Source organism: Saccopteryx bilineata, chromosome 3 (genome assembly GCF_036850765.1).
Source record: "Saccopteryx bilineata isolate mSacBil1 chromosome 3, mSacBil1_pri_phased_curated, whole genome shotgun sequence".
NCBI classification, from domain to species: Eukaryota; Metazoa; Chordata; class Mammalia; order Chiroptera; family Emballonuridae; genus Saccopteryx; species Saccopteryx bilineata.
Window position 1 is genome coordinate 151,252,150 of NC_089492.1, and position 27,549 is coordinate 151,279,698.

Below are 27,549 nucleotides of genomic sequence, written 5' to 3' on the forward strand. Positions count from 1 at the left end.
CATATAGTTCTTAGTTTTTTTTCTGATTTACTTATTTCATTCCGTATAACATTAGCAAGGTCCATCCATGTTGTTGTAAATGATCCGATGTCATCATTTCTTATGGCTGAGTAGTATTCCATAGTATATATGTACCAAAGCTTTTTAATCCACTCGTCCTCTGACAGACACTTGGGCTGTTTCCTGATCTTTGCTATTGTGAACAATGCTGCCACTAACATGGGGGTGCATTTCTCCTTTTGGAGCCGTTCTATGGTGTCCTTGGGGTATATTCCTAAAAGTGGGATAGCTGGGTCAAAAGGCAATTCGATTTTCAGTTTTTTGAGGAATCTCCATACTGTTTTCCACAGTGGCTGCACCAGTCTGCATTCCCACCAGCAGTGCAGGAGGGTTCCCTTTTCTCCACATCCTCGCCAGCACTTATTCTGTGTTGTTTTGTTGATGAGCGCCATTCTGGCTGGTGTGAGGAGATATCTCAATGTGGTTTTAATTTGTATTTCTCTAATGATTAGTGATGTTGAGCATTTTTTCATATGCCTGTTGGCCATCTGTGTGTCCTCTTTGGAGAAGTGCCTATTCATATCTTTTACCCATTTTTGGATTGGATTGTTTGTCTTCCTGGTGTTGAGATTTACAAATACTTTATAAATTTTGGTTATTAACCCCTTATCAGACGTATTGTCAAATATGTTCTCCCATTGTGTAGTTTCTCTTTTTATTCTGTTCTTGTCTTTAGCTGTGCAAAAGCTTTTTAGTTTGATATAGTCCCATTTGTTTATCCTGTCTTTTATTTCACTTCCCCGTGGAGATAAATCAGCAAATATATTGCTCTGAGAGATGTCGGAGAGCTTACTGCCTATGTTTTCTTCTAAGATGCTTATGGTTTCACGGCCTACATTTAAGTCTTTTATCCATTTTGAGTTTATTTTTGTGAGTGGTGTAAGCTGGTGATCTAGTTTCATTTTTTTGCAGGTAGCTGTCCAATTTTCCCAACACCATTTGTTAAAGAGGCTGTCTTTACTCCATTGTATTTCCTTACCTCCTTTGTCAAATATCAGTTGTCCATAGAACTGTGGGTTTATTTCTGAGTTCTCTGTTCTGTTCCATTATCTATATGCCTGTTCTTAAGCCAGTACCAGGCTGTTTTGAGTACAATGGCCTTGTAGTATAACTTGATATCAGGAAGTGTGATACCTCCGACATTATTCTTCTTTTTTAAGATTGCTGAGGTTATTCGTGTTCTCTTTTGGTTCCATATAAATTTTTGGAATATGTGTTCTATATCTTTGAAGTATGTCATTGGTATTTTAATTGGTATTGCATTGAATTTATAGATTGCTTTGGGTAATATAGACATTTTAATGATGTTTATTCTTCCTAACCATGAGCACGGTATATGCTTCCACTTGTTTGTATCTTCCTTGATTTCTTTTATCAATGCTTTGTAATTTTCCGAGTACAAGTCTTTAGTCTCCTTGGTTAAGTTTACTCCTAGGTACTTTATTTTTTTGGTTGTAATTGTGAAGGGGATTGTTTCCTTAATTTCTCTTTCTGACTGTTCATTGTTGGTGTATAAAAATGCCTCTGATTTCTGAGTATTGATTTTATATCCTGCCACTTTGCTGAATTCATTTATCAGGTCCAGTAGTTTTTTGACTGAGACTTTAGGGTTTTCTATATACAATATCATATCATCTGCAAATAATGATAGTTTTACTTCTTCTTTTGCAACTTGAATGCCTTTTATTTCTTCTTCTTGTATGATTGCTGTGGCTAGGAGTTCCAGGACCATGTTAAATAAGAGTGGTGAAAGGGGGCACCCCTGCCTTGTTCCTGATCTTAAGGGTATTGCTTTTAATTTTTGCCCATTGAGTATGATGTTGGCTGTGGGTTTCTCATAGATGGCTTTTATCATGTTGAGGTATGTTCCCTGTATTCCCACTTTGCTGAGAGTTTTGATCATGAATTGGTGCTGGGATTTTATCAAATGCTTTTTCTGCATCTATTGAAATTATCATATGGGTTTTCTCCTTCTTTTTGTTTATGTGATGAATCACATTGATTGATTTACGAATATTATACCAGCCTTGCCTCCCCAGAATAAATCCCACTTGATCATGGTGTATGATTTTTTCCATATATTGCTGGATCCGGTTTGCTAATATTTTGTTGAGGATTTTAGCATCTATATTCATCAGAGATATTGGCCTATAATTTTCTTTCTTTGTGTTGTCTTTGCATGGTTTTAGAATCAGAATTATGCTCGCCTCATAAAAGGAGCTTGGAAGTCTTCCTTCCTCTTGAATTTTTTGAAATAGTTTGAGAAGGATAGGAGTTAGTTCTTCTTTGAATATTTGGTAGAATTCCGTTGTGAAGCCATCGGGCCCCGGACTTTTCTTTGTTGGGAGTTTTTTGATAACTGTTTTGATCTCATTTGTTGTAATTGGTCTGTTTAGGTTTTCTGATTCTTCCAGATTGATTTTTGGAAGATTGTATGTTTCAAGGAATTTGTCCATTTCATCTAGGTTGTCTAGTTTTTTGGCATACAGTTCTTCATAGTATTTTCTTACAATATTTTGTATTTGTTGTGTCAGTTGTTATTTCTCCTCTCTCATTTCTAATTTTATTTATTTGAGTCCTCTCTCTCTTTTTCTTGGTGAGCCTAGTTAAAGGTTCATCAGTCTTGTTTACCTTTTCAAAGAACCAGGTCCTAGTTTCATTGATCCTCTGTATTGTTTCTTTAGCCTCTATGTCATTTATTTCTGCTCTGATCTTTATTATTTCCTTCCTTTTACTACATTTGGGCTTTACTTGCTGTTCTTTTTCTAATTCTTTTAGATGCAGGGTTAAGTTGTTTATTTGAGCTTTTTCTAGCTTCTGAAAGTGTGCCTGTAGTGCTATGAACTTCCCTCTCAGTACTGCTTTCACTGTGTCCCATAAATTTTGAGTTGTTGTTGTATGCTCATTGTCATTCGTTTCTAGGAATTTTTTTATTTCTTCTTTGATCTCATTCTTAATCCATTCATTATTTAACAACCTGCTATTTAGTTTCCATGTGTTTGAGAATTTTTGAGCTTTTCTGTTGTGGTTCATTTCTAGTTTCATGCTATTGTGATCGGAGAAAGTGCTTGATATGATTTCAGTCTTCTTAAATTTGTTGAGAGTACTTTTGTGCCCTAACATGTGGTCTATCCTAGAGAATGTACCATGAGCACTTGAAAAGAATGTATATTCTGCTGCTTTAGGGTGAAAGGTTCTGAAGATATCTATTAAATCGAGTTGATCTAATGTTTCCAATAAGTCTGCTGTTTCTTTGTTCATTTTCTTTCTTGACGATTTTTCTAGTGATGTTAGTGGGGTATTGAAATTCCCTACTATTATAGTATTGCTGTTGATCTCGCCCTTTAAATCCATCAAAGTCTGCTTTATATATTTGGGTGCTCCTATATTAGGTGCATAGATATTTATAATAGTTATATCTTCCTGTTGGATTACTCCCTTTATCATTATGTAGTGGCCTTCCTTATCTCTTACTATATCCTTTGTTTTAAAGTCCAATTTGTCTGATATAAGTATTGCTACCCCAGCTTTTTTTTCATTTCTGTTTGCATGAAATGTTTTTTTCCATCCTTTGACCTTCAATCTATGTGTGTCTTTTGTTCTATGGTCTCTTGCAGACAGCATATGGATGGGTCCTGTTTTCTTATCCACACAGCCACCCTATGTCTTATGATTGGATCATTTAATCCATTTATATTTAAGGTTATTATTGATATGTTGTTGTTTACTGCCATTTTCTTCTTTAAAGTTGTATTCCTTTTTTGCTATATTCTTTTCCAACTTTGATCTGTTTACAACAGGCCCCTTAACATTTCCTGCAGCATTGGTTTGTTTGTAATGAATTCCTTGAATTATTTTTTGTCTGGGAAGCTTTTTATTTCTCCTTCGATTTTAAATGATAGCCTTGCTGGATAAAGTAGTCTTGGTTGTAGGTTCTTGTTCTGCATTACTTTGAATATTTCTTGCCATTCCCTTCTGGCCTCAAGTGTTTCTGTTGAGAAGTCAGATGTCATCCTAATGGGGGCTCCTTTGTAGGTGATAACTTTTTTTCTTTTGCAGCTTTTAATATTTTCTCTTTATTGCTTAGCTTTGGTATTTTAATTATGATGTGTCTTGGTGTAGGTTTCTTTGGGTTTCTCTTTAATGGAGTTCTCTGTGCTTCTTGGACTTGTGAGAGTTTCCCTTGCATTAATTTAGGGAAGTTTTCAGCTATGATATGATTGAACAAAGTCTCTATCCCTTATTCTTTTTCTTCTTCTTCAGGAACCCCTATGATGCGGATGTTATTTCTCTTCATGTTGTCACAGAGCTCTCTAAGAGTTTCCTCTGACTTTTTGAGTCTCTCTTCTCTTTTCTTCTCTGCTTTCATGCCTTCATTCCAGTTTTCCTCTAACTCGCTGATTCGATCCTCAGCTCTATCTATCCTGTTTTTAATTCCTTCCATTGTGGTCTTTATTTCTGATATTGTATTTGTCATCTCCGACTGATTCTTTTTTATACTTGCTATTTCTTTATTTAGGTGTTCATAATGACCATCCATTGTTGTTCTAAGACCCCCCTAGGCATCCTTACAATCATTATTTTGAACTTCGCATCTGGAAGTTTGATTATTTCCATATCACTCAGTTCATCTCCTGAAGGTGTCTCTTGTGGTTTCATTTGGATTGTACTTCTTTGTCTTCTCATTATGTTTTTGGGTGTTTTATTTGTGGTTTCATTTGGGTTGCACTCCTTTGTCTTCTCATAATGGTGTTTTATTTGTTGAGTTGGTTGTGTCTAGGCTTGGTGTTGTCTGCCTCCAGTTTTCAGTTGTGTTATTTCTAGGTCTTCTTGGGTTGGTATCAGCTGTTTTCTGTAATCCACTTTCGGATTTGGGCAGCTTTGAAGTCTTGATTTGTTTGTTTTCTTAACAGGTGGTAGTCTTGTTTACTGATCTCAGCAGGGGGCTTCCTTGAAACTGTATCCAGGAATGTGATGGGTGTAACCTGAGACTCTGAAGGCCTCTTTAGTAAGCTAATCTCACTGGGGGCAGGGTGTTTTCTCAGCTTCAGTAGGGGGAGGTGTATCTCAGATCTCCATGGAGACCTGAGTTACTGCCCCTCCTCCCCACTTCTGATTTTCAGCTGTATTTTTTTGCGCTGATTGGAGCTGGATAGGTGTTCGGAGATCTCTGATCTGGAAGCATTTCAGCTCTGTTTTGTGAAAGGTTCAGTCCCTCCCCCAGCTATGGCTGCCTCCAGCATGGATGAGTCAGCTTTTTTAGTTCGTTTCCTGCATTCCTTAGCCCCTCAGTCTGTCCCTCTCTCTGTCCTTTCCACTTGGGAGATAAGCTGGTCTTTTCAACACACCTCGCTCCCTGGTCGCCAGGCAAGTGTCTGTGAGCAGTAGTTTCTGCTCTTTTCCATATGTGAGATCCCCTCTGGGCTCTCAGCCTCACCTCCCCCTCTGTTCCTGTAAGCAGGGGGGATTCAGGCACTCCCTATCAGGTTTTTTGTGGCTTCTTCTTTGCTCCTTGGTTTTTGAGAGCTGTTCTTGCAGTTCAGAGTTGGTTTTTCATGCTGATTTTTCCTAAATTGATTTGTATTCCAGTTTGGTGGTGAGAGCTGGGCGTCTGTGCGTCTGCCTACTCCGCTGCCATCTTTTTCACCCCAACAGTGTTCTCTTAAAGTACTGATTGTATTAATAGTAAGAGCGACCTAACTGATGGGGTAACTATGAAACTTTTTCTGAAAAACCAGAAAATATCACATGCTATTTCAGTTTCCTAGGCATTAAGGAAATAAGCATAACAATGTTTGAAAAACAGAAGATTAAAAGGTAGACTACTGATAACAGGAAAATAAATAATGAAATAGGGACAGGAAAAGGCTGAATTATAAACTCAAAGGAGAGATAACATTAAAACTAGGTACATCATACATTCTTAATTTTTAGTCCAGTGCTATTTATCCTAATAAAATTTAGGGAAAAAATAAAAAGAAATCCAACAACTCAGAATATAATTTATTTAAAAAATTCCCACAAAGAACTTTTATTTTTGTTTGCCCATGTATCACATGAGAACGCACAGAAAAATGTTTGATGTGACAGAAACCAAAATCATGAGTAGTATTTATAAGTAAGGGTTTGGGACTGGAGTTGTGCTAATAAAATAGTTACCTGCTCTGTGTGGTCATTTAAGTTTAGATTAGTTGAAATAAAATAAAATGTTCAGTTCCTCAGCCACCCTAGCCACAAATTCAAGTGTTCAATAGCCATGTGTGACTTATGGCTGCTGTACTAGACAGAGAAGATATAAAACTTTTTCATCATTCCAGAAAGTTCTACTGGACAGTGCTAGATTGGAAGGGAAGAAGTTCAAAGATATTTCTGCTTCACGCTTGTTTGAATTATCATTTTTTTTCAGGCAGAAAATACTCGTGTGTTTGTATTATATAATAAAAAAATCAGATGCAATTTCATGCTTTACAGTATTTTCTTAAATGTTAGGACAAGACTGATGACAGTATAATAACTATAGGACTATCACATTAAGAATGTCTTCCATAAAAACTTCTAGTTATAAAATAAATAAGTCCTAGGAATGTAAGGTACAGCATAGTGACTACAGTTACTAATACTGCCATGCGGATTTGAAAGTTTCTAAGTGCAGAGATCTTAAAGTGCTTGTCACTAGAAAAAAACTGTACCTATGTGAAGTGATGGATGCTAACTAGATTTACTGTAATGATCATTTCACAATATATACAAATATGGAATCATTATGTTGTACACCTGAAACTAATATAATGTTCTATGTAAATTATATAACAATTTTAAAAAAGTCTATCAAGTAAGGGCTTGGAAAAAACAGTATTTCTCTCAGAAAGAATGCTTTCCAGATAATCTACATTGGTTTTAAGAAGGCAACTTTGGTTTTCTATTTGCTCTCCTGTGCACGGTAAAAAATCTATTGTGCTAAATTTCCTTGAATTAAAATATTATAACAGAAAAAGACTAGACAAACAGAAGGAAAAATTCAGTATTGAATTCAGAGATAATTGTTCTAGCTGATACAGCCTGATGACTTAAAGGTTGAGTAGAAAAGGCACAGAATGCAAAGCCACTTAAACAGTGTAGGTTGGCCAGCACCTGCTAGTTCAGGGATGCCCTCCTTCCAGCAGGAAGCAGCTCCTGAATCTGTGCTCTGGCCACCAAACAGAGAGGACACCCTGGGCTTCTCTGTCCTGTTGCCACTATAGCCATGCGCCAACTCATGCAGCAGGGTCTGATACAATGACAGAATGAGGAACACACTTTTTTCTTTTTTTTTTTAAGTCTTTGACTAAAAATAGTCAAAACAAGAAAGTAGCAAGAATTTATGAGGTTTCTGTATAGATTTGTAATAAAAGCCAGAACAGGGAAAATATACCATTACTCACAGTAGCAAAAGGATATACATAAGAGTGCAGATGATAAAGAGGAAAACTTTTTACTGCACAAGCAGGAGCTTTTTCTCTTGTGTACAGCTTGTACACAGAGCTTTTTCCTCTTCTATGATGAGAATATCTAACTAGAAATAATTAAAGTGCAGGCAGAGTATTTTTATTAGCTGTCTTCACCCAGTGTCAGCCAAGAACCATGGAGATACCGCTTTCTTGCTACTTTAGCATCGAATTCCTAAGCACTTCACAATTCAGGGAATGAAAATCTCATCTTGTTCTTCAACACTTTCCTCTTTACTGTTTATGAACATGTCTACCAGGGGGTTTCAGGATGATAAAAACATTTTTGGTTGCCACAGCTCTGTGGCTTATCACAATATATAGTATCACCCTCTACCTGCCATTTCCAAGATACTTTTAAGTCCTGTGATGTTGGTGCTAACGGACTAACACTCTGGGGTGCATATTATGAACGGTTCTGAAAATCACCCACATTTCCTTCCAGCAGAGACAACACAACAGATAAGCAAATGTCATATAGCTGGAAGTCACTAGGGATGTGAGTGGGGGATTTTAGAAATATCAGTCATGCCCACTGTGGAAGAATAAAGAACCAGTGAGGAGGATTCAAATTTGAAAACAATTACTTTTAAAAGATTGGGTAAGATTAGCAGTTATATTTTTTTAAATAAAAAATAAGTTTGCTCTTAATCATGATTCTCTATCACCCTTCCGTTAGACTTCAACTTTCAGGCTGCCATTACCAAAATTTATTTAATTATCACAAACTGGTACAAATTGTCTTTTTAAAAATTTATATTGGACCAGAAAGAACTTATAAGTCAAGAAAGGCCAAGGCTTTGTATAGCTGAAAACTTAAATTTAATGCAGAGCTGCCTAAACTGCCAGACCAGAGAAGCCATATTATCTTAAAAATGGTTCTGAAAACTCACTACCTAGGACTGCTGACACGTACAATTCAGACTACAGAGCAAAATGCATTAAAAGAATTCCCCTCTTCAGTACATCTTTAAAATCCCATTATTATAAAATCTTGAGAACTATAACAGATTTTAAGCTAAGCATTAATTTCTACCAAAATGAAGCTCATTCAAAATCACCATCTTAAACTCACCTGCAAAGGCTCACTGTGAGGGTTGTGTATGTTTATTATAGGTGAGAAACTGCTATTCACAGGGACTCTGGCCCCAAGGAATGGCCTCAGCCGATAAGGATTTGGAACTCCAACACCAAATACCTGTTTCAAAGGAGGGGGGAAAAAAGCTTTTATAACATTTTTATATTGATGGGTTATGACTGATTAATCTAGGGAAAACTTTTATTCATTTTAGAGAGGAGAGAGAGAGAGGGAGAGAGAGAGACAGAGCGGAGAGAGAGACAGGGGGGAGGAGCTGGAAGCATCAACTCCCATATGTGCCTTGACCAGGCAAGCCCAGGGTTTTGAACCAGCGACCTCAGCATTTCCAGGTCGACGCTTTATCCACTGCGCCACCACAGGTCAGGCTAATCTAGGGAAAACTTGTGAGTTAATTTAAATGGAAAAAAAAAGCCCTTAACTCCCTTTATTTTATTTATTTAATTAATTTATTTTTAGTGGGGGGGAGAGAGAAAGAGAGAGAGACAGACAGGAATGGAGAGAGATGAGAAAAACTGACTCATAGTTACAGTGCCTTAGGTGTTCATTTATTGCTTTCTCATATGTGCCTTGACCAGGGCGCTCCAGCCGAGCCAGTGATCCCTTGCTTAAGCCAGTGACCTTGGGCTTCAAGCCATTGACCTTTGAGCTCAAGCCAGCGACCTTGGGGTTTTGAATCTAGGTCCTCAGTGTCCCAGGCCAACACTCTACTCACTACACCACTGCCTGGTCAGGTTCAACTCCTTTTAACCCTTTGAGTAGTGAGTGTTTTTTGTGCTTGCTGACTCCTGGGAATGATTTTTTTTTTTTTAAATCAAAGTTCAAAAAATGAAGTTCCAGTTACAGTTTTTTTTTAAACTTAAAATCATGTTTGTTTGATAATCAATTTATGGAAATAACATACAGTTGCCTCTTTTTAATGCAGCCTTACACATTTTAAAAATAAATTGATTGTACTCTGGCTGGTCAGGAGGCACAGGGACATACATGAATGTTCATACTATTCCAAGGGTTAAAAAGAGCACACATGTAGTTTCTATATGTGATTTGGCTACCTATTTGATTTACTACATAGACATGCATTTGGAATAACTTCTATAGTATGCTGGAAATAAAATGATAGCAGTCCTTAATAAAATTGTGGGATAGACAAAAAAGAAAATAGTGACTCAAAAGTTTTCCCTACTCTGATTTTTCAGAAGATGAATCTAGGGTCCAGACAATCTATCAAATATCAAGCCCAGCCCAGGTCATTCCCACACAGGAAGCTACTGGGTCCACTACAGTGTGAGCTAGTCATTCAAATGACTGGGTGGTCAGGATAGTCTTCTCTGGGGAGGTAATGTGAGATGCTGACACATAAAAGATTTAAAAAGCCAGCACTACGAGTAGATTCAGGGAAGTATACAAAGGGCATGAGGCGGGAAAGGGCTTGGTTGTTTGAAGATCAGGAGAAAAGCATAGTCAAGTGAGATGAGGTAGGAGATCTACACAGGATTCAGATCCTCAGATCGTTTAGGTCTTGGTCAGAAGTTTACATTTTGCTCTAACAGCAATGGGAAACAAAGATTTACATGGAGAAGTTGAGTAGATCTGATTTGTGTTCAAAGAAGATACTCTGATTACAGAGACTGGTGGGGATTGGGCAGGAATAGAAGGTCAGCCAGAAGAGGTAGACAGACTTGAAATATACTTAGGAGGAAGACTTGTAGGGGCAAAGAAAGACAGCTGGCCACTAAGGCTTGCCTTGTAAACAACCTGATCAAGACCCTCAAGTAGTCCAGATTGGCCAACACCATGTAGCTCACTTGGAGGTGCCTCTGTAGGGCACAGGTCTTCATATTCTTATGATAGTCTTTTCATTTACTCAACAAGTGTATATTAAAATGAGTGTCATCAACAGAGTGCCACAGTTATTCATCTATACAGGCTCTAAAAGCTTACCCTCTACTAAACAGCCATTAAAGACTTATTCACATTAAATAAGTATAAGGTATGCTTATGACTAAAATGAAATGTTTATTTACTATGACACTAATTTTCAAAGTGTATGACATGTTCTGGGCACTAGGGAAGAAATTTTCAAAAACAAAAGCACAAAAACTGTAAAGTAACACATTTAAATAATTGAGTTCCATGGGAAATAGAGCACAGTGGCCAGGAGGATGGTCTTGGTACTTACAAAGATATGGGTTTGAATTTAAGCTCAACAACCTACTAGTATCATAATCTGGGCAAATTATTTAACCTTTATAAGTTTCAACTTCCTTATCTAAAAAACTGAGAATAATAGTATCTGTGACACAGGCAGAAGTGTAGGTAAAGTATGAAGTATAGTGCCATATGCGCAATTATTCTTAATAACCGTGATAACATTGATTATAGAAATCATTTTTTTTTGACAGACAGAAAGAGGGATAAACAGGAAGGAAGAGAGATGAGAAGCATCAATTCTTTGTTATTCACGGATTGATTTCTCATATAGAAATTAACAAAACAGTAACTTTCTTTAATAAACTAAACAACATAAAAATTAAGTTTATCAAAAAATTTAAAACTATACATTTAATTTAAAAAAAGCAGGCATGTATATTTAATCTTGAAACTACCATCGAGTATGCTTCACAGGTGGGCAAAAAGCACAAAATAATTTAGTTAGTACGAAAATCTTTTTTACTATTCTTTTGTCAATCAATCTTACAATAACACTTTAGCTGTAGCTTTAAGATCCTTTGTTCAGTCTAATTTGATAGGGTTAGTCACAGACACAACAATAGGTATAAAAATACTCCAAGTGTAAACTCCTATATTTTCTATTATTCCTGAATTACTGAAGAAAGTTTTTTTTTTTCTTTTTTTGGTGACAGAGACAGAGTCAGAGAGAGGGACAGATAGGGACAGACAGGAAGGGAGAGAGATGAGAAGTGTCTATTTTTCGTTGTGGCATCATAGTTGTTCATTGATTGCTTTCTCATATGTGCCTTGACCGGCGGGCTACCGCAGACCAAATGACCTCTTGCTTGAGCCAGCAAGCTGGTGAGCCTTGCTCAAACCAGATAAGACCGCACTCAAGCTGGCGACTTCAGGGTCTCGAATCTGGGTCCTCCATGTCCCAGTCTGATGCTCTATCCTCTGCGCCACTGCCTAATTAGGCTGAAGAGAGTTCTTGAAAGCTTGTCATGTGATAGAAGATGATGATTATATTTTAGAAAACAAACAAATATTTTAATTCTTGTTCTTACCTGGTACGTAAATACCCCATGATTAGATGTGTTAATAAATAAAGTATTTTCTACATTTCCTATTACTCTTGCAAGAAAAACTACATCAAATGACGTATTTCCTCCTGGAAGAATTTTCTGTAAAAGAACAGCAATAAGTAAAGTTAAATTAGTAACAACAAAAAATCAGATAATGCTAACGACAATTAGCTCAAGTTTTCTAAAACAAACATCTTAGAATCATTTCCATAAACTATCTTCTCCCCCCTCCAAAGGATTAACCTTTACATTAGCCAAATCATTTCGCAATGGAAAATAATAAAAAAGATGCTTTAGAATGGATGTCTACAGTCCCATGTTTGTCAGTTACAAGTCTAAAACCTCACACAACAGATGGTTTTCCTGGATTCTGTTCATTCAAGGATCACTAGGCTGGAATGAGGTGCCTCATTATAGGCTATTCCATCATCACACAATCAAATACAAGGGCGCTGAGGCTGTACTTTTTATACACATGCACTCTACTCTGAAGCAGCAACCTGTACTATTCCAAAGAAGCAGTCAACCCAGACCTTAACCCCTTGACCTCTGTCACTCATTTCCACAAGGAACAAAATGTGCCAGAGCAAGTTACATTTGGAAAGGTAAGGGTGACAGTATATACATGAACTCACTCCTATTAATCTTGTGCAGATTGAGAATGTCATTGTAGTTTAAAAAAAAATTATTACAACAAAGCAATAGGGCTGCTTGAGAAGTCTGAGAGACTGCGACTGTAGTTTTGTCTTCAGTAAAGCCTTGAAATACATTTTACATTCTTTTTTTTGGGTGACACAGACAAAGAGAGAGGGGCAGATAGGGGCAGAGAGACAGGGAGGAAGAAAGATAAGAAGTATCGATTCTTTGTTAAGGCACCTTAGTTGTTCATTGGTTGCTTTCTCATATGTGCCTTGATGGGGGAGGCCGGGGGAGGTACAGCAGAGCAAGTGACCCCTTGCTTAATCAAGCCAGCGACCTTGGGCTTCAAGCCAGTGACCTTTGAGATCAAGCCAGCGACCCCATGCTCAAGCTGAATGAGCCTGTGCTCAAGCTGGTGACCTCAATGTGTTTTTTTTTTTGTATTTTTCTGAAGTTGGAAACGGGGAAGCAGTCAGACAGACTCCCGCATGCGCCCAACCGGGATCCACCTGGCATGCCCACCAGGGGGCGATGCTTTGCCCATCTGGGGCGTTGCTCTGTTGTAACCAGAGCCATTCTAGTGCCTGAGGCAGAGGCCATAGAGCCATCCTCAGTGCCCAGGTCAACTTTGCTCCAACGGAGCCTTGGCTGTGGGAGGGGAAGAGAGAGACAGAGAGGAAGGAGATGGGGAGGGGTTGAGAAGCAGATGGGCGCTTCTCCTGTGTGCCCTGGCCGGGAATTGAACCTGGGACTCCTGCATGCCAGGCCGATGCTCTACCACTGAGCCAACCGGCCAGGGCCAACCTCAATGTTTTGAACCTGGGTCCTCTGCATCCCAGTCTGATGCACTATACACTGTGCCACCGCTTAGTCAGGCAGTACTTTACATTTTAATATAGTCATCCAGCTCACTCATTAGGCCTCTGTGGCTACAACTCTAAAATATTATCCATATTACAGCTTAAAATATGTGACATTGCAACTTCTGGCTTCACCTTAGTATGTACAAATTGTAAAGCACATTTATCCTGCATTATAAATAACCAAAAAAAACCCCCAACAACACTTTTCTTGAACCACCACCAAGTTTGTATATTTACTAGCCCAGAATCTAAGGAAAGATAAGCATCTCCAAGGACAGGTGGAATGTGAGTGCTGGCTCACCCATAGCAGAGAATGGAAAGACGAGGCTTCCACAGAAGAAGGTAAAGTGAATTTAGCTAAATTTTTACACATTGCTAAAGGGTGTAGGCTAGAATATGATCACAGAACCCTTGGATGCTGTAGACACTCAGGTCATACCTGAGTCAAAAATCAGTTTCTACTCCTATTAACTTCCTGCATGGTTGAGGCCGGCATGGAAACTGGGTGAACAGTGTACCCCCACTAGCTGGCAACCTAGCCCATGCTGGTGCCTCCGTTGACCTGGCCATCTTTTCACTACACTTAGCGGGTGTCTCTTCTATTCTCGGAGCTGTTAATTTTATCACCACTATCATCAACATGAAATCCCCTGCCCTATCCCAGTATCAGACGCCTCTTTTTGTCTGATCTGTCCTAATTATCGCAGTCCTACTCCTTTTATCACTCCCTGTACTAGCTGCTAGAATTACAATACTATTAACAGACCGAAACTTAAATACAACCTTTTTCGATCCTGCTGGAGGAGGTAAATAGAAAGGTATCTGGTAAACTCCTAAATAATTTAAAATGAAGCAACACCTTCGAAATAACCTACTGCTTAAAGTAGTAGTCACTAGAGAAATTATAAAATATTTTTAATCAATGGAAATTAAAACACAACTTATCAAAATTTGTTGGCTACAACTAAAGCAATTCTTGGAGGGGAATTTACAGTACTACATAGTTTACTTTGAGAAGAAATACCTCAACTCAATAATCTATGTTTCCACTTTAAATACTAAAAAAAGAGTAAATTAAACCCAAAATACACAAAAGGAAGAAAATAATAGACAAGAGCAGAAATGAATGAAACATAAAATAGAAAAAAAACAAGAGAAAAATAATCAACAGAACAAAAAGCTAATGCTTCAAAAAAGGCCCAAAGAATTGATAAAACACAAGACAGAATTACCAATAAAAAGAAAGAAAAAACATAAAAGAAACTGAAATGTGAATATCATTATATATACTCTTTACATGTAAAAAGAATAACAAAGTAATACTACAAACAAACCTATGCCTATAAACTTAATAACTAGAAGAAACGGACACATTCTCTAAAAACCACAATCTGCCAAAGCTTACTCAAAATGTAACAGACCTACATCCATTACAGAAAATTATTTTTTAATTAAAAACCTTACCAAAAACAAACTGCAAAATATAAAAACAGTCCCAGGGATGTAAAGTACAGTGTAGGGAATATAGGCGATAGGGAATATATGAATTATAACTATGTATGGTGTCAGGTGGGTACTAGACTTACTGGGATGATCACGTAAGTTACATAAATGTCTAATCACAAATAAATGTTGTATACTCAAAGCTAATATGATAGTGTATGTCAACTATAATTGAAATATTAAAAGTTAAAAAAATACTTTTCCACAAAGGAAAGCCCAATATGTAAAAATTTAGCTAAATTCAGATGGTTTCACTGATAAAAAGAATTTTCTACCAGTCATTAAAGAAATATGATACCTATCTATAAACTTCCAACAACACAGAGGCGAGAACATTCCCCACCTCATTTTATGAGTCCAGCATTATTACCCTGATACCTACATCAGACAAGAACTTGACAAGAAAACTATAAGCCAATATTCCTCATGAATGTAGACATGCAATCATTTATAAATATTGGCAAACTGAATCCAGCCAGTATATGAAAAAGGATAATACATCATGACCAAGTGGTTTTTATTTTGACAATGCAATTCTAGTTCAACATTCAAAAATCAAATCAATGTAACTGACATTATCAATTTACTAAAGAAGAAAAACCATATGGTTATTTCCATAAGTACATAAAATAATTAGACAAAATTCAATGTTCATTCATGATTTAAAAATCTCAGTATACTAGGTCAATAGAAGAGAACTTCCTCAACCTGACAAAGGGCATCTAGAAACTACTATAATTAAAAAAAAATATTTTATGTATTTATTTTTAGAGAGAAGAAGAGAAAGTGAGAGAGAGAGCAAGAAGCATCAACTGATAGTTGCTTCACTTTAATTGTTCACTGATTGTTTCTTGTATGTGTCTTGGTTGGGCAAGCCTGGGGCCTCAAACCAGTGACTCTCAGTATTCCAGGTCAAGACTTTATTCACTACGCCACCACCGGTTAGGCTAGGCTAGAACTACCATATTTAATGGTGAATGCTTGAATACATTCTCCCCCAAATCTGGAACAAAGCAATGATGTCCTCTCACGATAGCTATTCAACATTGTATTGGAGGAACAAGCCAGTGCAATTAGTCAGCAAATAAAAGACATACCTATTAGGAAGTAAGAAATATCTATCATTATTCACAGACAACTCGGTTATTTATAGAAAGAATCCCAAAAGTATTTTAAAAAATGCTCTTAGAGGAGAGGGAAATGGCAATGGAGTAGGTGGACATTACAACTCCCACCTCCAAGAACCAAAGTGGATTAAATCTTAATTTAGGAACAATCAATCACCCTGAAAAACCAACTTTGGACTAAACTAAGAGAAATATATGACCAAGTATCACCAAAGGAACCACACTGAGCTGGTAGAAAAGGCGGAGACCTGGAAAGGGCTGCCCTTTTCCCAGGAGTGAGAGGCGGCCCAGAAGGTCTCCCATGGCGGGATGGGTTGCCTGGAGAGTTGTGGGTCCTCAGCCACAGGAACGGAAGCCCAGCCTGGAGCCCCAGACACTAGAGGAGGCATACGGATGGTATTTAGCTGAAAGAAGAACTGGGTTACCGTTTCCGAGAGAGAGACAGAACTCTCAGACCCAGGCTCGGTCTTAAAGGGACCGTGCAGAAAATCTCATTCAGCCACTTACCCGGGGCTCCGGGAGCAGGGAGCCCTGAGAGGACTGGAGTTGTGAGATAAGGGTGTAATCTCGGGGGCACAGGGAGAGACTGTGGGGGACAGCCACCCTGACCCCTGTACTGGGTCACTCCCCAAACCTAAAGTGGACATTCTTCCTGGGAGAACCAAGCCAGCAAAGGGAAGCAATTACCCCATCTACCAGAGGCTCTCCTGCTCCAGTCTATGCAAAGAGACACTTAGAAGCGGGGGACATATCAGGGACAAAGGTTTTGAGTGCTGAGGTCTGGGCTACAAGGCCCCCCAACCTGCTGAGTGCCCTCCGAAGGGTGAGAGGGACTGGCTGTGGAGGCAGCAGCCATAGCCTTTGCCCAGAGGCAGATGGGGGTGGAGCCCAGTGGAGGCAGCACGCCATGTGGAGGACAGAAACTGGAGAGGTCTCCCATGAGCCCATGGGGGACAGAGCCTGGCACCCTGAGGGGCAGAGCCCGAAGAGGCATCTCTCATGTCCACAGGGGAAGGTAAGGCAGAGCATGAAAAGGCACCCTGTGGGACTGTAGGGGGCGGTGCCCAGCAAGATGAGGAGTCCCCCGCAATCCCCAGAGCAGCCTGAGCTGTGGCTGGCAAGCCCACGCCAGTGCCGAGTACCTGAGGAGGCCGAGGGAGCAGGGAGCCGCTGGGAAGACCACGCTTCAGAAAGAGAGAGGCCACACACACTGGCCAATAGTAGATAAAAGCCAGCCTAGGAGTGTAGCTGATATTTACAATGGCATCAGGGCTGAGCAGAGGCAGCCACAAATTTTGGATCGCCTGTAGCTCCAAGAAGATTGCTAAGGGCCAGGCAAAAGCAGTGACTCCCACTGATCTATGCCAGGTTCCGGCCAGGGAGGTCTAGGGCTGGTAAAACCAGAGGACAGATATGGAGAACATCAGCTCAGGACCTAACAACCCTAGTTAAAGTCGTATCTTAGGGAAAGGCTCCTCACACCTGACCCAGCTAAGGCATAGAAAATGCTGTCACAAACAGCAAAAAGAGCAGTAGCAGCAGACAAGTAGCCCACAGTGGAATATAAACCGGTGAAGCCAACCCAAGGAAATCTAGAAACAACAAAACTGAAAGCTGGAGGCAGAAAACAACAACCTTATACTCAGCTAGCTACACAAACAACACATCCAAAGGAGTAGTCTATTCAGAGACAAAATGGGAAGACAGAGAAAAGCAATTCAAATGAATCAACAAGAGAAATCCCCAGAAAAAGTTCTGAATGAGATGGAACTAACAAAGATATCGGATACAGAGTTTAGAATAATGATTGTTAGGATGCTCAAGGATCTTAGAGCAACAATAGATGAACATAAAGAGCACCTAAACAAAGAGATAGCAGGCATCAAAAAAGACATTGAAATCATGAAAAAGAAATCAGACAGAAATGACAAACACAATTATCAGAAATGAATACTACACTAGAAGGAATTAAAAGCAGGCTGGATGAAGCTGAGGATCGAATCAGTGACTTAGAGCAGTGGTCCCCAACCCCTGGGCCGGTACCGGTCCGTGGGCCATTTGGTACCAGTCCGTAGAGAAAGAATAAAAAACTTACATTATTTCCATTTTATTTATATTTAAGTCTGAACGACGTTTTATTTAAAAAAAAAAATGACCAGATTCCCTCTGTTACATCTGTCTAAGACTCATTCTTGACGCTTGTCTGGGTCACGTGATACATTTATCCGTCCCACCCTAAAGGCCGGTCCCTGAAAATATTTTCTGACATTAAACCGGTCCATGGCCCAAAAAAGGTTGGAGACCATTGACTTAAAGGACAAGATAAGAGAAAGCACAGAAGCAGAACAAAAAGAAAAGAGGATCAAAAAGTCTGAGGAAACTGAGATCTGTGACAACATAAAGAGAAACAATATCCACATAATAGGGGTTCCTGAAGGAGAAGAGAAAGAACAAGGGATAGAGAACCTGACTGAAGAAATCACAGCTGAAAATTTCCCTAAATTGATGCAGGAAAAAGTCACACAAGTTCAAGAAGCACAGAGAATCCCATTAAAGAGGAACCCAAAGAGACCTACACCAAGACACACCATAATTAAAATACCAAAGCTAAGAGATAAAGAAAGAATACTAAAAGCTGCAAGAGAAAAGCAGTCACTCACCTACAAAGGAGCCCTCAGAAGAATAACATCCGACTTTTCAACAGAAACACTTGAGGCCAGAAGGAAAAGACAAAAAATATTCAAAGTAATGCAGAACAAGACCTACAACCAAGATTTCTTCTTCTTCTTTTTTTTTTTTTTTTTTTTTTTTTTACAGAAACAGAGAGAGAGAGAGAGTCAGAGACAGGGATAGATAGGGACAGACAGACAGGAATGGAGAGAGATGAGAAGCATCAATCATCAGTTTTTTGTTGCGACACCTTAGTTGTTCATTGATTGCTTTCACATATGTGCCTTGATCGTGGGCCTTCAGTAGACAGAGTAACCCCTGTTTGAGCCAGGGCCCTTGGGTCCAAGCTGGTGAGCCTTGCTCAAACCAGATGAGCCCGTGCTCAAGCTGGCAACCGCGGGGTCTAGAACCTGGGTCTTCCGCATCCCAGTCCAGCGCTCTATCCACTGCACTACCACCTGGTCAGGCCAACCAAGACTTCTTTATCCAGCAAGCTATCGTTTAAAATTGAAGGAGAAATAAAAAGCTTCCCAGACAAAAAAACTAAAAGGATTCATTACAACTAAACCATTGCTGCAAGAAATGTTAAGGGACCTGTTGTAAACAGAACAAAGGGGAAAAACTATCCAGTAAAAGAGGAATGTAGATTTAAAAAATAAAATGGCAATAAACAACTACATATCAAAAATAACCTAAAATGTAAATGGATTAAATGCTTCAATGAAAAGACATAGGGTAGCTACATGAGTAAGAAAACAGGACCTTTATATATGCTGTCTACAAGAGACCCACCTCAGAACAAAAGGTACACATAGACTTAAAGTAAAGGGATTGAAAAAAATATTTCATGCAAATGGAAATGTAAAAAAGCTGGGGTAACAATACTTATATCTGACAAAATAAACTTTAAAACAAAGGCTTTAGTAAGGGATAAAAGAGGTCACTACATAATGATAAAGTGTAGTTATAACAACAGAAAGATATAACCATTATAAATATCTATGCACCTATATAGGAGCACCTAAATATATAAAAAAGACTTTGATGGATTTAAAGGGCGAGATTAACAGCAATACTATAATAGTAGGGGATTTCAATACCCCACTAACATCACAGGATAGATCCTCAAGAAAGAAATTTAACAAAGAAACCACGGCTCGTGAGCCACATGCGGTTCTCAGATTGAAGACGTTTTTTAGCAAAGGCTAGCTTAGGAGTACCCTAATTAAGTTAATAACAATGTACCTACCTATATAGTTTAATTTTAAAAAATTTGGCTCTCAAAAGAAATTTCAATCGTTGTACTATTAATATTTGGAACTGTTGACTAATGAGTTTGCTGACCATTCCAGCACTAGATCAACTGGATTTAATAGGTATCTTCAGAACCTTTCATGCTAAAGCAGCAGAATATACATTCTTTTCAAGTGCTCATGGTACATTCTCTAGGATAGATCACATGATAGGACTCAAAACAAGTCTCAATAAATTTAAGATTGAAATCATATCAAGCATCTTCGCTGATCACAATGGCATGAAACTAGAAATCAATTACAATAGAAAAACTGAAAAACACTCAAACACTTGGAAACTAAATAGCATGTTATTAAATAACAAATGGGTTAACAATGAGATCATGGAAGAAATCAAAAACTTCCTTGAAACAAATAAAAATGAACATACAACAACTCAAAATTTATGGGACACAGCAAAAGCAGTCCTGTGAGGGAAGTTCATAGCATTACAGGCATATATTAAGAAGTAAAAAAAAGCTCAAGTAAACAACTTAATCCTGCATCTAAAAGAACTAGAAAAAGAACAGCTAGTAATAAAGCCCAGAGGAAGTAGAAGGAAGGAAATAAAGATCAGAGTGGAAATAAACGATATAAAGGCTAAAAAAACAATACAGAGGATGAATGAAACTAAGAGCTGGTTCTTTGAAAAGGTAAACAAGATTGATGAACTTTTAACTAGACTCACCAAGAAAAAGAACTCAAATAAATAAAATTAGAAATGAGAGTGGAGAAGTAACAACTGACACAGCAGATATACAAAGGATTGTAAAATACTATGAAGAATGCCAAAAAATTAGACAACCTAGGTGAAATGGACAAATTCCTTGAAACACATAATCTCTCAAAAACCAATCTGGAAGAATCAGAAAACCTAAACAGACCAATTACAACAAATGATATCGAGACAGTTATCAAAATCTTCCAACAAACACAAGCCCTGGGCCAGATGGCTTCAAGGCGAATTCTACCAAATATTTAAAGAATAACTCCTATCCTTCTCAAGTTATTTCAAAAAATTCAAGAGGAGGAGGACTTCCATACTCCTTTGATGAGTCGAACATAATTTGATTCCAAAATCAGGCAAAGACAATACAAAGAAAGAAAACAATAGGCCAATATCCCTGATGAATTTAGATGCTTAAAATTCTCAACAAAATATTAGCAAACCAGATCCAGCAATACCTGAAAAATATACATCATGATCAAACGGGATTTATTCTAGGGAGGCAAGGCTGGTACAGTATTTGCAAATTAATCAATGTGATTCATCACATAAACAAAAGAAAGGAGAAAAATCACATGATAATATCTATAGATACAGAAAAAGCATTTGATAAAATCCAGCACCCATCCATGATCAACACTCTCAGTAAAGAGGAAATACAGGGAACATACCTCAACATGATAAAGGCCATCTATGACAAACCCACAGCCAACATCATACTCAATGGGCAAAAATAAAAAGCAATCCCCTTAAGATCAGGACAAAGCAGGGGTGCCCCTTTTCACCACTATTGTTCAATATAGTTCTGGAAGTCCTAGCCACAGCAATCAGATAAGAAGAAGGAATAAGAGGCATCCAAATTGGAAAAGAAGTAAAACTATCATTACTTGCTAATGATATGATACTGTACATAGAAAACCCTAAAGTCTCAGTCAAAAAACTACTGGACCTGATAAATGAATTCAGCAAGGTGGCAGGATATAAAATTAATATTCAGAAATCAGAGGCATTTTTATACACCAACAATGAACTGTCAGAAAGAAAAATTAAGAAAATAATCTCCTTCATTATTGCACCAAAAAAATATAAAGTACCTATGAGTAAATTTAATCAAGGAGGTTAAAGACCTGTACTCAGAAAATTATAAAACATTGATAAAAGAAATCAAGGAAGATACAAACAAGTGGAAGCATATACCATGTTCATGGTTAGGAAGAATAAAAACATCTTATTGAAATGTCTGTATTACCCAAAGCAATTTATAAATTCAATGTAATACCAATTAAAATAGCAATGAAATACTTCAAAGATATACAACACATATTCCAAAAATTTATATGGAACCAAAAAAGAATACGAAGATCCTCAGCAATCTTGAAAAGGAAGAATAAAGTGGGAGGTATCACACTTCCTGATATCAAGTTATACTATAAGGTCCTTGTACTCAAAACAGCTTGGTACTGGCATAAGAACAGGCATATAGATCAATGGAACAGAACGGAGAACCCAGAAATAAACCCAAACCTTTATGGACAACTGATATTTGACAAAGGAGGTAAGAGCATACAATGGAGTAAAGATAGTCTATTAACAAATGGTGTTGGGAAAACTGGACAGCTACCTGCAAAAAAATGAAACTAGATCACCAACTTACAGTATTCACAAAAATAAGCTCAAAATGGGTAAAAGCCTTCAATGTAAGTTGTGAAACCGTAAGTATTTTAGAAGAAAACATAGGTAGTAAGCTCTTAGACATCTCTCGCAGCAATATATTTACTGATTTATCTCCACAGGCAAGTGAAATAAAGGACAGGATGAACAAATGGGACTGTATCAAACTAAAAGGCTTTTGTATAGCTAAAGACAATATGAACAAAATAAAAGGACAACCCACACAATGGGAGAACATATTCGAAAATACGCCTGATAAGGGGTCAACAACCAAAATTTACAAAGAACTTGTAAAAGTCAACACCAGGATGATAAACAATCCAATCCAAAAATGGGCAACAGAAATGAATAGACACTTCTCCAAAGAGGACATACAGATGGCCAACAGGCATATGAAAAAATGTTCAACGTCACTAATCATTAGAGAAATGCAAATTAAAACCACAATGAGATAACACTTCACACCAGTCAGAATGGCGCTCATCAACAAAACAACACAGAATAAGTGCTGGCGAGGATGTGGAGAAAAGGGAACCCCTCCTGCACTGCTGGTGGGAATGCAGACTGGTGCAGCCACTGTGGAAAACAGTATGGAGAGTCCTCAAAAAATTAAAAATCAAACTGCCTTTTGACCCAGCCATCCCACTTTTAGGAATATATCCTAAAAAAACCAAATCAATAATTCAAAAGAAGAATTCATGCACACCCATGTTTATGGCAGCATTGTTTACAATAGCCAAAATCTGGAAACAGCCCAAGTGTCCATTGGTGACGAGTGGATTAAAAAGCTGTGGTACATATACACGATGGAATTCTATGGGGTCATGAAAAAGAAGGAAACCCTATGTTTTGCAACAATATGGATGGACCTGGAAACTATTATGTTAAGTGAAATAAGCCAGGCAGAGAATAAGAAATATCATATGACTTCACTCATTGGAGGAATCTAATGAACAATGTGAACTTAGGAATGGAATAGAGGCAGAGGTAGGATCAAAGGGACCAGAGGGAAAGCGGACAGAGGGAAAGGGGATGAAAGGATGGAATCAGAGAAGAGAAACAGATTGGTGACATTATATATACATAACAGTGTTATAGAGAGCAGAAAAGCAAATCCTGAAGGGAAGGGTGGAGGGCATTGCGGAAGGGGAGCAAGGGGGATGTTGAGGGGAACATGGGGGCGGGGGGGATGTATTCAGTGGGACTTTTGAATCTATGTAAACACAGTAAATTAAAATAAAAAAAATGCTCTTAGACTAATGAAATAGTTTAACAAAGTTGCAAGAATCAAGGTCTACATAGAATGTTTAATTGTATTTCCCAATCCTAGCAATTAACACTGGAATTCTAATTTTTAAACTGTAATTTACAGTAACATGCACACACACACACACACACACACACACAGGAATATTGAGGTATAATCTAGTAACATGCAAATTCTATAAACTGAAAACTACAATACTTTGCTGAAAGTAATGAAAGAAGATTAAAGAAATGAAGAGATAATACCATATTAATAGATCAGAAGACTCAATATTGTTAAGATATTGTTCTCCAAATTGATTTATATTTACAATGCAATTGCCTTGAAAATTTCAGTCTGAGAATAACTAAATGCAATGTGAAATAAGATCCTAGAACAGAAAATGTATATTGATACAAATACTGATGAAATTCATATGTTTTTTAGTTAATTGTATTGTACTAAAGTTAATTTCCTGGTTTTGATAATTGTATTATGATTATATAAGATGTGAGCATTAGGAGAAACTGGGTGAAAGATATATAAAAGGCTATCTGTACATCTGTACTTTCCTGTACATTTAAGATTAATTAAAAATAAAATATCTCAGCAAATTTTTAAAAGAGAAATTGACCAGCTGATTCTAAAATTTAGATGGCAAGAAAAGGGACTAAGAAGAGCAATACAATTTTGAAAAAGAGAAATTGGTACTACCCAATTTAGAAATTACTAAAAAGCTACAAGAATCATTATAGTGTGGTACTGGCAAAAGTGTAGGCATGTCAGAACAGAATGGAGTCTAGGAAACAGACCCACACATACAAGGTCAATTAATTTTTGACAAAATACAGAGGAATTTCAATAAAAAAGAGCAGTCTTTTCAATCAATGGTGCAGGAACAAGTGTATATCCTTGTGCAAAACAAAATGACTCGATCCATATCTCATACCATAAACAAGCATTAACTCAAAAATAGATCACATAAATCATCGACCTGGAAATGCTGAGGTCGCCGGTTCGAAACCCTGGGCTTGCCTGGTCAAGGCACATATGGGAGTTGATGCTTCCAGCACCTCCCCCTTCTCTCTCTCTCTGTCTCTCTCCTCTCTCGCCCTCTCTATCTCTCTCTCTCTCCCTCTCTAAAAATGAATAAAATAAAAAAAAGTAAAAAAAAAAAAAAAAAAAAAATCACAGACCTAAATGTAAAATATCAAGCTATTAACCTTCTGGAAAAAAAAAACCTGGATATCATTGTGACCTTGGTTTAGGTAAAGTGTTCTTAGCTACAACTAGAAAACAAAAAATTTGATAAACTGGACTTCATGAAAATTAATGACTTCTGTTCTGTGAAAGATTCTATAAAGACATGATACAGCCTGAAAGATTGTCGGATCACATATGATAAAGGACTCTGTCAATGCAAAACTACTCAACATCCTTAAGTCATTAGTAAATGTAAATTAAAATAAAAAAGAACACTATTTGAATGACTAAAATAAAACAAACAAATGAATCCAAACTTAATAGCCAAGTGCTAAGAAAGATGCTGAGCAACTGGAATGCTCAGACATTTCTGGTGGGAATGCAAAACGGTAGTTACCATGAAGATCTGTTAAACATATCTGTATACTTAACATATGACCCAACAATTCTACTCCTAAGTATTTACGTAAGGAAAATAAAAATTTATGTTCGCACAAAAATCTACATATAAATGTTTATAGTTACTTTATTTATTATAACTCCAAACTGGAAACAACCCAAATGTCCTTAACTGGTGAATGAATAAACAAACTGCAATGCTGCCTTTCATGAAGTATTATCAAACAATCAAGTGGTGCAAAGAACTGAAACACCTAACACTATGTGGATCAATGTGAAATGAGAAATTGGAAACCTCTACATTGCAGAGTTCCATTTATATAACCTTTTGGAATGGGCTACACCCAGACTTGACTTGAATTAGTTGTTGATTTCATGACCTTTTCATTTGCCAAAACTCAGAACTCTGGGCCCTGGCTGGTTGGCTCAATGGTAGAGCATTGGCCTGGTGTGTGGATGTTCCAGGTTTGGTTCCAGGTTCGATTCCCGGCCAGGGCACACAGGAGAAGTGCCCATCTGCTTCCCCACCCTTCCTCCTCTCCTTTCTATCTCTCTCTTCCCTTCCCGCAGCCAAGGCTCCATTGGAGTAAAGTTGGCCTGGGTGCTAAGGATGGCTCCGGAGCTGTCCCCAATGGGCAGAGCATCGCCCCCTGGTGGGCTTGCCAGGTGGATCCCGGTCAGGCGCATGTGGGAGGCTGTCTCTCTGCCTTCTCGCTTCTCATATCAGAAAAATACAAAAACAAAAAACAAACAAACAAACCCTCAGAACTCTACAGTCACATGCCAATTAAGGAGGGGGCACATTCTGAGAAATGCTGCTTAGGTAATTTTGTTGTGTAAACACTGTAGAGTGCACTTACACAAACCTAGATGGTACAGCCTACTTCTGTAATTTTATGTGCTATATACTGTGGGACTGGAGCAGTAGGTTTGTTTATACCAGCATTACCACAAACAAGTAACTGTAAGTGTGAGCCCCTATAACTGGCTTTTCTTTTTTAATCCAAGTGCCTGACTTAAGCTTTGATTGCAGAGGTATCTGCTTCAAAGCTAAACAAATCATTGCCAGACACACGGCCTGACAGAGAGGCAGGCTGCCTACCCCCACCCTAACTCTCACTGATGCTCTTTTGTTTTAGAGATCCTAGTGGGTTTAGATAACTGACCATTTGGGTTACTTGTTTTTTTTCTCTTCCAGTACTTTAAATTCCCACTCTTATGATGTTTTAAATTCACCAATAAAGATGAGCCCACAAAACCATGGGTTCCCATCTTCAACCCCAATAAAAGCAGAACAGCAGGCCCCTATTGTTCTCTCCCAGGCATGCCTTGTATGTCAGTAGTAATTCATTTCTCTTCAGCTTCCTAATGGTTATTACAAAAGAGCGCCTTACAATTACAGTAAGAATCACAGGGTGGTCCAGTCATAACATTGGTGCATTAAAGGAAGATGTCTATGGGAAGCTCACTGAGGCCCAGGTGAGAGCCCCAGACATTTCTAGCCAATAGCACTGCTTTCAAGAGACTGAGAAAGCAGAAAACAGTTATGCACTGTGCTATGATTTTTTTGACAGCTACAATGTTGCTATGTGATAAGAAATTTTTCAGCTCCTTATAATCTTATGGGACTACTTTTGTATATGTAGTCAAATCACTGAACAAAATGTCATTATATAGTGCATGACTGTACACTAAAATGGGTGAATTTTTTTTTTCTTTATTCATTTTTTGAGAGGAGAAAGAGAGGGAGAGAGAGAGAGACAGAGAGAGAGAAGGGGGGAAGAGCTGGAAGCATCAACTCCCATATGTGCCTTGACCAGGCAAGCCCAGGGTTTCGAACCGGTGACCTCAGCATTTCCAGGTCGACGCATTATCCACTGCGCCACCACAGGTCAGGCTAAAATGGGTGAATTTTACTGAAAGTATACTGTAATAAAAATATGTAGATACATTTGCAGATTTACTCAAAACAATTTTAACCTGCAACCATCCCCCATTTCTTTTTTTTTACAAGGGTCTCAGTTTGTATGTTTCTTGAAGCAAGTAACTGAATGTTTGGGTTTAACTCTTGGTAGACAACAATACACTCAAATCTACTTAAAGAGAACAAAATCACTAAACAAAGTAAGTAATATCATTGAGTTTGTTTGGAACCACAACAGACTCCAAATATCTAAAGCAATCATGTAAAGAATACAGCCAGAGGTATGCTCCTGCTTTCCAACTAACTATACTATAAGACTACAGTAATTAAAACAGCATGATACTAGAATAAATATAGACATATAAACCAATGGAACAGGATTGAG

General features: G+C 38.0%; 1 protein-coding gene across 1 annotated transcript in view; it reads right to left on the minus strand.

Annotated features, from left to right (window-relative positions):
• Nucleotides 1–27,549, minus strand: part of TMEM131 (transmembrane protein 131) — a 259,254-nt gene that overhangs the window by 112,337 nt on the left and 119,368 nt on the right. Inside the window, exons 6-7 of the mRNA XM_066267786.1 lie at nucleotides 11,883–11,999; nucleotides 8,620–8,742 (exon numbers count right to left, since the gene is read on the minus strand). Of these exons, the coding sequence (XP_066123883.1) occupies nucleotides 8,620–8,742; nucleotides 11,883–11,999 (240 nt within the window). The remainder of the gene's footprint in view (nucleotides 1–8,619; nucleotides 8,743–11,882; nucleotides 12,000–27,549) is intronic.